General features: G+C 40.9%; 1 protein-coding gene across 3 annotated transcripts in view; it reads right to left on the bottom strand.

The window, feature by feature from the left end:
- Nucleotides 1-13,170, bottom strand: part of LNPEP (leucyl and cystinyl aminopeptidase) — an 86,934-nt gene that overhangs the window by 31,877 nt on the left and 41,887 nt on the right. For all 3 annotated transcript variants that reach the window (XM_058656364.1, XM_058656363.1, XM_004586189.4), the window contains exons 5-8: nucleotides 8,968-9,088; nucleotides 7,998-8,152; nucleotides 6,147-6,260; nucleotides 4,538-4,669 (exon numbers count right to left, since the gene is read on the bottom strand). In XM_058656364.1, the coding sequence (XP_058512347.1) occupies nucleotides 4,538-4,669; nucleotides 6,147-6,260; nucleotides 7,998-8,152; nucleotides 8,968-9,088 (522 nt within the window). The remainder of the gene's footprint in view (nucleotides 1-4,537; nucleotides 4,670-6,146; nucleotides 6,261-7,997; nucleotides 8,153-8,967; nucleotides 9,089-13,170) is intronic.

Raw genomic sequence — 13,170 nt, 5'->3', positions numbered from 1 at the left:
GTGTCAGTCAGTGTTGGTGTTGAAAAACTACGTATCTCCAATAAAAAAAACAAGCCACGTTGTCTGTGGCTTCCCCTCCTCCACCCCCACCCAGTGCTCCGGGTACCAGTTTGAATTCATGGACATGCACTGCTGGAGACGCAATGAACTGGCAGAGTTCTCCAAGTCTCTCTTCTGGGTAACCCAGGACTTTGCAGTTTAGTACACGACGCTGTTGAAGTAAGCAGGAACGCTCTTCTTCCTGCACACTCAGTTGGAGTCCGTTTGGAGCTAATGAAAACTCAGGGCGGTAGGCATGCACCTGCCGGCACCAAGCTGCATCACCCATGTGCACATCCTCACGCTCAAACAGGAAACAATCACTTCCTCTGGGAAGCCTCTTCCGACTCAAAACAGCAATCACACTTTCCATCTTCAGTATTTCTCACTTCCTGCGTCTCTACCACATTTGCTTGCTCTCTTAGACTGTATGTTAGTTGAGGGAAAAACTGAAAAGCTCAACTAAAATTAAAACAACGCCTGTTACAATGTCTTCTAGTAGGCAATCAAGCAGTTTCTGAATGTCACTTCTGATAAAACCTCAGCATTTTAAGTCATCCACAGCACCACATAACTTAAATATCTATTATTCACCTGTTTCTGTATACTTCTTTTTTTATTAAGTTTATTCATTAATTAAATTGTGTTGTAATTTCGTAGGAACTGGGATTCTCCCCACACCTCCCCACACCCTCCCCACATGGTGGGTTCCTCCACCTTGTTGCTTAATCATAGTTCAAGTTCAGTTGAGATTCCCTCTTTGCAAGCATATGCCGAGCATAGAGTCCAGCATCTTATAGTCCAGTCAAGTCCAACTTCTGTATACTTCTTAACTACCCCTTGCTCTATAAATTTTACCACTTTTTCTTAATCCCAATAAGGTCTCCCCTCCTGAATCACCAACTTTGTACTGTAAAATTCCCATCAACAAAACAAAAACCAATTACATTCATAATTCCACACAAGATTTCCAACTTTTCCTTACCTTTAGTTTTCTCTACCTTGTTTCTTTTCTTAATATATTTTTATTTGAAAGGCAGATTTTAGAGATAAAGGAAAGACAGACAGAAAAGGTCTTTCGTCTGCAGGTTCACTCCTCAAATGGCTGCAACAGCTACAGCTGAGCTGATCCAAAGCTGGGAACCATAAGCTTCCTGGATCTTCCATATGGATGCAGGGGCCAAAGAACTTGGACCATCCTCCACTGGTTTCCCAGGCCATAAACTAAGAACTAGATTAGAAGTGGAACAGCTGGGACATTAATTGGCACCAATTTGGGATGCCAGTGCCAAAAGGCAGAGGATTAGTGTGCTGTACCACTGTGCCAGCCACTTCACCCCGCTTGAAATGACCTAATTGTCATCTCTAATTATTTTGAATCACCTGCTAACCATCACTCCACTGGAAATGCAGTGGTGTCACTAAAGAACTTTCTGGTACCCAAACAATGTCAGCTCTCAGACTTCTTAATCCAGTGGCAGCATTTGATATGACTGATCATCTAAGATTCTTCAATGTCTTCATGTCTTTGGCCAAGATACAATACATCTAATCCTCCTAGTTCTCCAGTCGTATCTCAGTCTCTCTTTCCACATTCTCCTCATCTTGATCTTTAGATCTCTTTTCTTCTCTACTAACATTTGCTTCTTATTTGATGTAGGGATAATGAATGACTCTCTAATATCTGTGTAGTCAATCTCTGTATATATGTCCAATTGTTTGCAAGCATTTGAGTGTCTGAGGTGTATCTTGTGCTCAAAACGTGAACATTTTTTTCCTGCCCTAAATCCTATCCTGGAACTTGTTCCTCCCCAAATCCACATGCCTCCTTCCTAAAAGGAGTAGAAATATCATCATACAAATGGACTTGCCTGACCATATTGTATAAAACAACCTTTCTTGGGGCAGGCGTATGGCACAGTGGTTAAGTCTGCAGCTTGGCGTCAGGCTGCACTGAAGAAATAGTAGCAAAGGTGATGAAATACGGTTACACTTGGAATATAATATAAAGGCTGATCCGTTAAAATGTGCTGATGAACTTGATGCGGAATGTTAGAGAGGAATGAAAGACAACTTTTGGGATTCTTGCTTCCAAAACCAGAAAATGGAAGTGGCCATTTGCTGAAATGGAGCAGGCTACTGGGACAGATTAGCTACACTTCTAAGCTAGCTTCCTGCTAATGTGCACCCTGGGAGGCAGCAGGTGCTGGCTCAAATGGGTCCCTTCTATACCTGAGGGAGTTCTGGGCGCTTGTATTTGCCCAACCTGCCTGTCATGGGTATCTGAGCAATGAACCAGCAGATGGAAGATCTCTCTGCATCTCTGTCTTTTAAATCAAATGAAAATAAAAGTGGCATTTTCTTTGTCCCTCTCACTTCCCTTGCTATCCTTCAGTTTCCTCTTGGCCGTTACAATCTAACGCAACATCTACATACTAAGTGTACAGTGTCCATCTCTCCTTTTGACTCCTGAAATGGAAGCTCCGTAGACCAGGCAAGGCCATCTTCACCGTGACATAATGCTGCGTGGTGTGTACTTGCCAGATGGACTGAATGTGTGAGGTCTCACAAGACACCCTGCACCAGGGGCTGCTGCTGTGAGGCTCCCTGACAATCGGGCTCCAATGCAGAAACAAACTCTGCCGCCTCTTCTCCCTGCACTACCCTGCAATCTCCACATTCCTTCCCTGTGTCCTTCCCTCCCTCACTCCCACACCTCATTTCAAACCTGCACCACTTCATGTCTGCACCTGAGCAGCAACTTCCTCATTTTAGTTCTTTCACATCACTTCAACTTACTTTCCAAACTGAAACCAAGCTGATTTTCCTAACCAGTAAATTCAATCAGCCCATTCTTCCGTTCAAAAATCTTCCAAAACTTTGTGTTTGTTGTAGAAAAATGTCTACATGCCTTAGACCTTCTACAAAGGGACTCCATCCTACCTTTCTCATCTCTCTCTCCCCTAGCCCACATGCAGCTCCTACTGTAAATACTCTTATCTAAGCACACATACCTTACCAGTTCCTACTGTTCCTTTGCAGACCTCAGAATTTATGCCTGTCTTTCTCTATTTTTCCAATCCCTGTTCACCTATAATTTACATTTTCTTGCAAAATCATTCTCTTCCTACACCCAGGCAGAAATTCCCCATAACATTCATCTGGCACAATTACTTCTTTTCTCAAGCATCTGCCACCTCAACACTGAGCTTTCTGATTACACAAATTTGAACTAAAACACTTTATGTATTATCTCCTTTATCTAGCAGAGGAATTCAACTAATTAAACCAATGAATCTGATCTCCAGGACAAGCAGATAGGTAAGCCAGAAGCCCCGCGTGAATGTCATGGGTACTCTTACTCCTCTTCTGCGTGATCCTGACAGGATCTCCTACGGTGACCCTAAGAGGTTTCTCATTTTCTGTTTTCTCTTTAGCCCCACAGCTGGATTCTTTGCCTCTGACCCTGCAATCGCATCTTCAAGTCTTAACACTTTCCTCTGGCTTACCTGTTTTGGCAATCATAACTTTAGAACATCCCTTCCTTCAGAGTAATGCAGCCAAGGGCTGGCTTAGAAGCCTTCTCTGTGGGCCTGGCACGATAGTCTAATGACCAAATCCTCACCTTGCATCCACTGGTATACCATATAGGCGCCAGTTTGTATCTTGGCTGCTCCACTTTCCATCCAGCTCACTGCTTGTGGCCTGGGAAAACAGTAGAAGATAGCCCAAAGCCTTGGAACCCTGAACCCACATGGAAGACCTGGAAGAGGCTCCTGACTTTGGATCAGCTCATCTCTGGACTTTGAGCCACTTGGGAAGTAAAGCAGCGGATGGTTCACTCCCTGTCTCTCCTTCTCTCTGTATATCTGTCTTTCCAATAAATATATTTTTATTAGAAAATCAAATATGCAAACAGGAAGAGAGACAGAGAGGAGGAAGATCTGATTCACTCCCCAAGTGGTCGCAACAGCCACAGCTGAGCCAATCTGAAGTCAGGAGCCAGGAGCTTCTTCTGGGTCTCCCACATGGATATAAGGTCCCAAAGTTTTGGGCCATCCTCGACTGCTTTCCCAGGCACAAGCAGAGAGATGGATGGGAAGCGGAGCCTCTGGGATTAGAATTGGCGCCCATAAGGGATCCTGTTGTGTGCAAGGTGAGGACTTTAGCTGCTAGGCTAGACCCCCAATAAATAAAGAAATACAATAAATATAAAAAAAATCTTCTCTACATATATCCTACTTATATATCTGGCAGTAAACCAATTTTCAGAAATTTCTTGCCATAAAATCCGGTTAAATGAGTGGAATACTCTGCATTTTAGAAAGGAACAGAGTAAAAAAGAAAATAAGACCAAGATTCAGAGTTAAGTACTGAAACATTTGAAAGTTAACAGGATGTCTGAAAGTAACTCTTACTTAATCTTTGAAATATATCTTCCTTATATTTGAAACTAATTTTAAATCTACTCCAGGCACTTCCTTGTATACAGCAGTACCTTAAAATAGGAAAGAGAATCAAACATTTCTTCAATTTGTTCTGAAGACTGAACAGATGATGATATTGGATGAGATGAATTCAAGGAGTCCTTCTTCAAGGTTTTAAATCGAGCATCCAAGAAATCTTCATACTAGCAAAGACCCAAACAGAGTAGGAGATCACAAACAGAACCAAAGGCCGAAATCAGTATTTACAGGATATTACACAAAAAGAAACAAAAAAACAAACTTCAAACTATAAGCCTTTGAAAATACAGGAATGCTGTGAGTTTCCCGTGTACTCTTTAAATTAAAACACACAACGATATCCTGGCCACATGAGTATCAGCAGTTCCTAACCAACAGCATGAGGGTAAATTTCACTAAAATAAACACATGGCGAAATTGGATAGCCAACAGGAATACTCTAAAAAGTTAACGTATATTTTAAAAACAGAAATCAAAAGTAGGAAAAGAAGAACAAAAACTGATCCTACAGGTGATTTTTCATAAACAAGGCCTGGTTCTCCATTCAGCTAATATGAGGATGGTCTTCAAAAAGTTCACATAAAATAAATCTCATGAAAAAAAAAGTACTCCAAAATTTTTCTGTATCACAATAAACCTAATGGTTCCATTGTCAGACACGGTTTTTAAGTCCATACATATGCATTCCTCTTAGCATAAAATCTAACCGAAGCGCAAAGAATTGTTTTAGCTCAGCAGAGGCACTCCCCAGGAACGTGCAGGAGAAGTTTTTAAATATTCCGGGCACCACCCAGTGGTGAACCTGTGTATCTCACTGCTGAATTAGGCAGTGTACGCAGGGGAAGAACATCTTGCTTAGGACCGTAGCTCAATATTAATTCTGCTAGTGCATTAAATTTTCTAACCAGTCCTAGGTGATATTTTCAAACTGAGCTCTTAGAAGTACTGCATTAAAGCAGCCGTGGATCATCTCTCTGGAAAGTTTAACACAAAGCCACAGAATTTCAGGGCTGATCTTTACTTTGCTGAGCACCTGAATAATTTAGGAAGTATCTGTTGCACCATGATCTGATGTGTCTGAGCAGCCCTAGGGTCTGACACCAGTGACAGTCCTGTATTATGCAGCTCTGTAATGGAGTGTGACTCCAAATCTTTGGAAAAGGACACAAAACACGGCTTTATTAAGGAAGGCAAATTACTTGGATTTAACTATGAACTACTGTATACTGTGATAGGACAGTATTGTGGATGTATTCTGATAATAGAAAGACAAACTCACTAGTTTAAAAAATACGTACAAAGTCTAAACAACTGCAAAGCAGCCTTTCTGACCTCATCTGTACTTTCTCCAAACATAAGGGTCATATCTGATAAAAATACAATGCAATCGAGTAATTTAAAATAGTCACCTTAATAATAAAAATGTGAAGCAATCCACATAATTTTGATTTTTAACAAAATACATGAATAAACAAAATGATAATTTCATTATCAATTCTGAATGATGGACTTATCAGAGGGGTTTGTTATACCTTTCTAGAAACATTTTTATTTCCCAACTGCACAGGAAAAAAGTAGCAAATATTATTTGACGACTTTACCTCCTAGTATTCATAGCAAGCCAAGAAACACTATACTTACACTGGAGAGCTCTTTGAATATTTTTTCCAAAGAGAAATATTCCATAAAGGTGGCAAAACCTTCATTTAGCCATAGATCATTCCACCACTGCATTGTAACCAAATTACCAAACCACTGCGGGGGGGGGGGGGGGGAAACAAACTATTAAGTAGCAAAATATTAACATTCTCAGGAACTGTCAGAATAATTGCCCATAAGAAAAAAACACAATCTTAAAAACACACAGGAATAGTAGTTAAATAAAACTAAATTCAAATTAAGTGAAGATTGCCAAAAAGTGTATATATTTATTTTTAACGTAGATGGGAAAGAATTAATATATTTTTAGCAAATTTATTAATTTAACATACATGCTAGAGAAATGAAGATCTCTTTAGTCACTTCAAAAAAGTGACAGGACCTACATCTGAAAATTCTTTACCCTATAATACCAATTTAGTAAGATTATTTTCCATTGTATCTACAACTAAAGGAATAAGTGTCTATGTGAGACATTTTCTTATTATTAGAGTTTCTACTTCATGTTTCTTGTCAGTTATATTGATTCAAACCTTAAACAATATGCCAATAGAATGTTTCCATGTATATACAAAAATGAAATCTAAAAAGCTGTCATTATTCTTTTCCATAAGGTAAAAGAAAAAAAAAGGTAAGATATTCCTCCATTAAAGGATCTCAAAAATTCTTAAAATAAATGGTTGTGGGTTATAAAACTCAGTGTGACTGGAGTTTATGTCAAATTATCAGCAAAAAACAGGGTGACAAGATATTGAAATAAATGTCTTACAGAGTTACAACAGCATATTTTTCCAAGATACGACCTTAAAAGCTGCTTCAAAAGAGAATGGTAAGTTTTTAAGAAGTGAGGGGTGATGGTTGGTCTGAGAACTAACAAACTTCTACAGGACAGCCCCCCAAAGTCTGCCATTTAGAACAGTCACCATTTATGCACATGCCAGCTGGTCGTGCGCACTTGGGTGGGCAGCATGGCAGCCTGGGGTGGGAGCAGGTCCAGCAGGGCCCTTCCGCTTTGTCCTCGCATCCTGCCACTTGAACAGCAGCCATCCCTGACTCTGCCAAGCCCTCACGCGAGGCATGAGAGACAAGGTGTGGGGCAGGTTGGGGGTGGGGGGATTATTGGGGGCCAGGATGCCCAGGTGAGTTTCTCCCCAAGTCTTGCAGAATATCCTCACCCTCTTCTAGAGAATCCAGTTCTAGCAAGAGAGGAATTAGATCCAGTTCCAACAACTGTTGAAGAGTTATCACAAGAGCGTAACTTAGGAAAAGGACACTTTCCCACAATATTGTACCAAGCAGCGGCATTTGTCAGAGGTAAAGAGCTGCAAATCGTTACAGGTGGGGAAAGAGGTCTCCAAGAGACGGGGGCTCCCCAAGGCCCAACAGAGCTACCTGGTGGTACGACTTTGCACAGTAATGCAAGCTTGGGCTCAGTTTCCACAACTAGTAAGTGGGATTATCATTTAACTTAGAGACTCTGGAAAGTGATTTAATGGATGTAAAAATGCTTTAAAGGCCTATATAAACATAACATTTTCATCAGAAATATGTTCTTGCTAAATCATCTTTTTTTATTATGAAAATGCTATCATCTATATATATATTCGAATATATATATATATACACATATATATATATTCTAAAACTCCACAACACAGTGTCTATTAGTACAAGCACCTAAATGTAGGCTAACACTCTAGAACAGTGTCTATTAATACTGGCATCTAAATAAATGGCAGCCCTCCAGAACATACTATTGGTGCTAGCAGCTACGCACAGCTAACACTCCGAGAGACCACAGGATTAGAGGCTAGCAGCTTTGCCTGCCATTACCTGATGGGCCAGCTCATGAGCGATGATCTTAGTGACCAGTTTTCTGTCCGCCACAGAAGAGGTGTTATTGTCGTAGAGAAGTGTCTCTTCTCGGAAGGTGAGCAAACCCCAGTTTTCCATCGCTCCTGCTTCAAAGTCAGGAATAGCCACGAGATCTGGACAGAGGAAAGCAGTGGTCACCCTCCCTCACATGAGGCACCTCCAGGAAAGCCTTGCCCTCTGCATCTCCCCGGGAGGGCAGTGAGCTCCTGCTGTCTCCAAACTAAGCTCTGCACGCTCCTCGGCCACCCACCAGCTGAGGGAGACCCGCCCAGACCCTGTCTGAATCACTGTTTCCCAGTCCCTAGTCAGAGACAAACATGTCCTTCCCAGAGCGAGGGCGAGCTTCTAGGACCAGCTCCATGCTGAGCGGCCTCCTGTGGCCTTCCTGAGCTCCCACGGCCAGGTTTCTATGATTTGGCCAGTTTTCCATGATTCGACTAGGATTTTTTTCAGAGGGCACAATTAGTCAGACTTCAGACTATACTTAGACTAAGGCTAGGCAATCTACTTATCTGACGCTGCTGTGAAAACCACATAAACTTCTCAGTGGGGCTTTTTCCTCCATTTTATTTGAAAGAGAAAGATGAAAGACACCCATCTTTCATCCACTGAGTCACTCCCCAAAAGGCCACAAGAGTCAGGAGAAGGATGAAGCCAGTATCCCCCTTGGGCTCTCCTGTGTGGGTGGCAGGGGTCATCTTCTGCTGTCTCCCTTAGGGCCAGTCGGATTGGAAGCAGAGTAGCTGGGACTCAAACTGGTACTCTGATAGGAGATGCCAGTGGCTGCTTAACACACTGTGCCAAAACACTCGCCCCAATTTTTAAAACATAAACAATGTTTGTTGGTTAAGACAAGGAAAAATCTTACCCATAAAACTTTTTAGCTAGGTTATAACTGTAAAAGTCAGAGCCACTGTTGGATCCTCACCCAGTTTCTCAAGTGGATATTGAATTTCAAAGTAGTTTTGATAAAACTCAAGCAGCTTCACGGCAGTTTCCAAGGCATGCTGAACTTGACCGATCTTTTCTGGTACTGCATAGACGGAGACCTAAGGGGACACATCATGTGTGATGTCAGGACGTAGTCAAATGAGCACTGTGAAGACTAGCATATCTGAGAACTTTCACGCGGAAATTCTTGCTCCTGTCAGCCACCAGCGTCCCCCTAACTCTCCCACTCCAAGTACAGCAATTCCTTTCTACACACATAATGATATGAAAAGATTTTAACACTCTCATTAAGCTAACATAACATCCAGAATAAACTATTTTTAAAAAGATTTTATTTTTATTTAAAAGTCAGATTTACAGAGAGGAGGAGAGACAGAGAGGAAGATCTTCTGTCCATTAATTATTCCCCAAGTGGCCGTAACAGCTGGAGCGGAGCTGATCTAAAGCCAGGAGCCAGGAGCTTCTTCCGGGTCTCCCACATGGGTGCAGGGTCCCAAGGCTTTGGGCCGTCCTCAACTGCTTTCCCAGGCCACAAGCAGGGAGCTGGATGGAAGCAGGGTCGCCCTGGTTAGAACCAGTGCCCACATGGGATCTTGGCACTTGCAAGGGGAGGATTTTCGCCACTAGGCTACCACGTCGGGCAACCAAAATAAACTATTTTAGGTCATTTTATAACACATCATTAGCATTTATTTCATTTTCTCTTTTTCTCCCATTACCTACAGCTGTTCTTAGTTTTATGTTACAAAGACTGTGGATTAACAGATGGTCAAAGCCGAATTTTAATTCATGTAACACCTGTCACTGGGCCTGGAAGGTAATTGGTACGCAACAGAGGAGTCACATTTTATGACAGTTCTACAACTGATGTGTAAAGCAGAAATGGCACATTTACGGCCACTGCCCTGAGAAACCCTCAGGTCAATATTCGATATTTGAGCTACTATGATACAATCAGTTTTTCTTCTAGCACTTGAGGAGTTTTTTTTTTTTTTGGTGCTTGTTTTATGGGTGCTTTTATTTGCACGTATACATGTATGTGTGTGTATGTGTATATATATATATATATATATATATATATATATATATATATATACATACATATATATATACACACACACATAACTAGACAGTGAAACAATCATACCATGAGTGGCACCAGTAAATTAAACTGACTAAGGGAACAACAGAATCACGGTTTCCCCGGCCCACTCACTCCGGGACCCAGGCTGAGGGACTCACCCTTGTTCTCTATACCACCGCCTGTTTTCTCCAGGCATCAGTTAAAAAAGTACAACATGCTTACTTGTAAATGAAACTGAAATTTTACCAAAGGGTTTACATTTCTCAAACACAATGAGCACTCACAAAGGTGGTGCGTTATTTTCTTTTCCATTCCTTTCCTTAAAAGAACATGTGTGCTGAGTTCCCACTAGAGATGAATCTTGCAATCAATATAATTATTATCAAGCTTGTTCTAAGAGCAACAGAAGCATTAAGAAATAAACCAAGCACAATTTAGCTTGGTTAAAACAAAACATCTCCAACTGAGCTCTGAGCCTGGTAAGAGTTCTCTCAACAATATTAAACAGGATCAATTGGCCCTCAAGTTTCAGGCTTACGATTTATAACCTTTCTCATCAAACCTCTGGCAAAGATTGTATTAGATATCTCTAAAAACACAACCATAAAGATCCCTTGTCAGTTTCAGAGAAAATGTTTTTTTTTTTAAACACTAAAGAATAAGCAGATTTATTAACTTTAACTTATTTATTCCTTAATTTAACAAAATCCCAAACCAGTGCAAAACAGAGACAAGTCATAATGTGGCTTACAAAATGTACAAGGGCAGAAAATACTGGAAGCTTCATATTAAATTAAGTACTAAATATTAAATTTCCTGAGAAATATCAGTTTTCTAAACACATAATTGGATACATAAAAAGTATAAATTCCTGGAAAAATAAGCAAAAACATAGTATCAGGCCAATCCAGAATAACTGATGAGATGGAAATTAATGAAAAAAAAAAAAGCAATAAATTGTGCACAATGCCCCAAGCTAGTGGGAAAATACATCAAATACAAATAAATTTTAGTAAAAATCTGGCATAAAATCATGTTCATGACTAAATGAACAAATTAAAGTTGCAATTTCACATGGATAACACCATTAACAGTTCCACTTGAATGCTGAGTGTCAGATGGGGTCCCACACACAGCCAACCGTGGTAAGATCCTGACTCTACAAATGAGCCCTGCCTGTAGCAAAACCAAAAGCAAGGCAGCGACAAAAACCAAAATTCTCAAGACAAACAAGAGCAGTGCAGTTCACAACCTGTCCAGAACATTCTAGGTTAATCCCAGCATTCCTGAAGGCAGGGAGGGATACGGGAATGAAGTAGCATTTCCCTTCCTGTGGCCCTGTGCCAGGGTCCACTGCCCAGAGCTCGGATGATCACAACAGTCCTCTTTCACAGAGTCAGTTGATCACTAAAGGTCACATTAGGAAGTAAGACCCTGCAGACTTATTTCTGAATCATGTTGTATAAATCTGCTGTCCAATTTTACAAAATAAATTTTACAAAACAGAAGCCACTCTAAAGATTGCATATTTTGGCAGAAGAAAAATCCTTTGTTAGAAGCCAAGTTTCACACTTCTGATCACCATACCCACGAAGTTTTTAATGTTGCCAGAAGTAAGCAAAAGGACACTGTGGCAGACAGTACAATTCTGGTTAGGACTAACCGGTGACGTAACTGCAGCTCGATAACCTAACCCTTCTGAAAACCATGTGTTCATCAGCAACATGACACTAATGCTTCCCCTCTCACCCAGTTTCCAAAGTGAAAGAACTGTTTATAAATGAGTGTGCAGGGTGGCTGCTGGCACAAAGGGCAGCTCCATATGTTAGGTTCCTCCTTTTCCTCATAGAAATTGAGGAAATTAGTAAAATATCTATTTGTACAATGTTAACTTTTTTGAAACGCATCTATTTCAGACACCATTAAAAACAGTAATTTCCATCTACAGACATGCAATCTATGTAGGAAAAAAAGTGTTCAAGTTTTATACTTGTATATTTGCATATGTATATCCATGAGTAAACATACATACAGTTGTGTGTGACTGTGCCTAAGTGCCTGCATGCAAGTTTAACAATCTTATCCATTCTCTAAGAAATTCAATCAGGACTTTCTTTTTCTTTTTTTTTTAAACAATGCATTCAGGTAATTTTTACAATCTAGAGCTATCATTGGGTAGAGCTATCATTTGGTAGTCACCATACTCAACTGATGGGCTCAGAGCAATGGCTCAATGCCTAAATCATCCTCTTGCAAGTGCTTGGAGCCCATACGGGCACTGGTTTGTGTCCAAGCTGCTCCACTTCCCATCCAGCTCCCTGCTTATGCCCTGGGAAAGCAGTAGAGGACGGCCCAAAGCCCTGGGACCCTGCTTCCGTGAGGGAGACCTGGAAGAAGCTCCTGGCTTTGGATCAGCTCAGCTCTGGCCTTTGCAGCCATTTGTCTCTCCTTCTCTCTGTAAATCTGATCCACATTTTTATAAATAAAAAAATACTGATAAGTTGAGGTGTGATCAGTGAGACTGAGGATGCAAGCTAAGTTTTATTTCATTTTTTTCAAGGTTTATTTGAAAGAGTGGTGGGGAAGGGGAAGAGAGGAATGGGGAAAGAAACAGAGCTCTTCCATCTGCTAGTTCACTTCCCAAATACCAAAACAGCCAGGGCCGAGCCAGGCCAAAACCAGGAGCCAGATCTCTCACATGGGTAGCAGGAAACCCAAGTACTTGGACCATCACCTGTTGCCTCCCTAGGCGCACTGTCAAGAGCTTTATCGGAAGCAGGGGATGGAATTAGGACTCAAATCAGCTCTTCAATATGGGATTGAGATGTCCCAAGCAGCAGTTTAACCTCACTGTTCACCCAAATTTTAATTAATTTAAATCTAAATAATCAGAGAAGGCTAGTAGCCACCATATCACACACTATATTTTTAGAAGCTTTAGTATACATCTACAGGGGCACGTCAGAAAGCTCACTGAAAATATGAATTAAAAACACAAGTTAATTTTGGGTCAAAAAAGTTTAAAATTCATGTTTTCCCATAATACACATTTTTAGAAACTTGCTGAAGATCTCTGTCACATGATTTCACAAGTTT

This window comes from Ochotona princeps, chromosome 28 (assembly GCF_030435755.1).
Source record: "Ochotona princeps isolate mOchPri1 chromosome 28, mOchPri1.hap1, whole genome shotgun sequence".
NCBI lineage: Eukaryota > Metazoa > Chordata > Mammalia > Lagomorpha > Ochotonidae > Ochotona > Ochotona princeps.
This window is presented reverse-complemented; position numbering and strand designations above follow the sequence as displayed.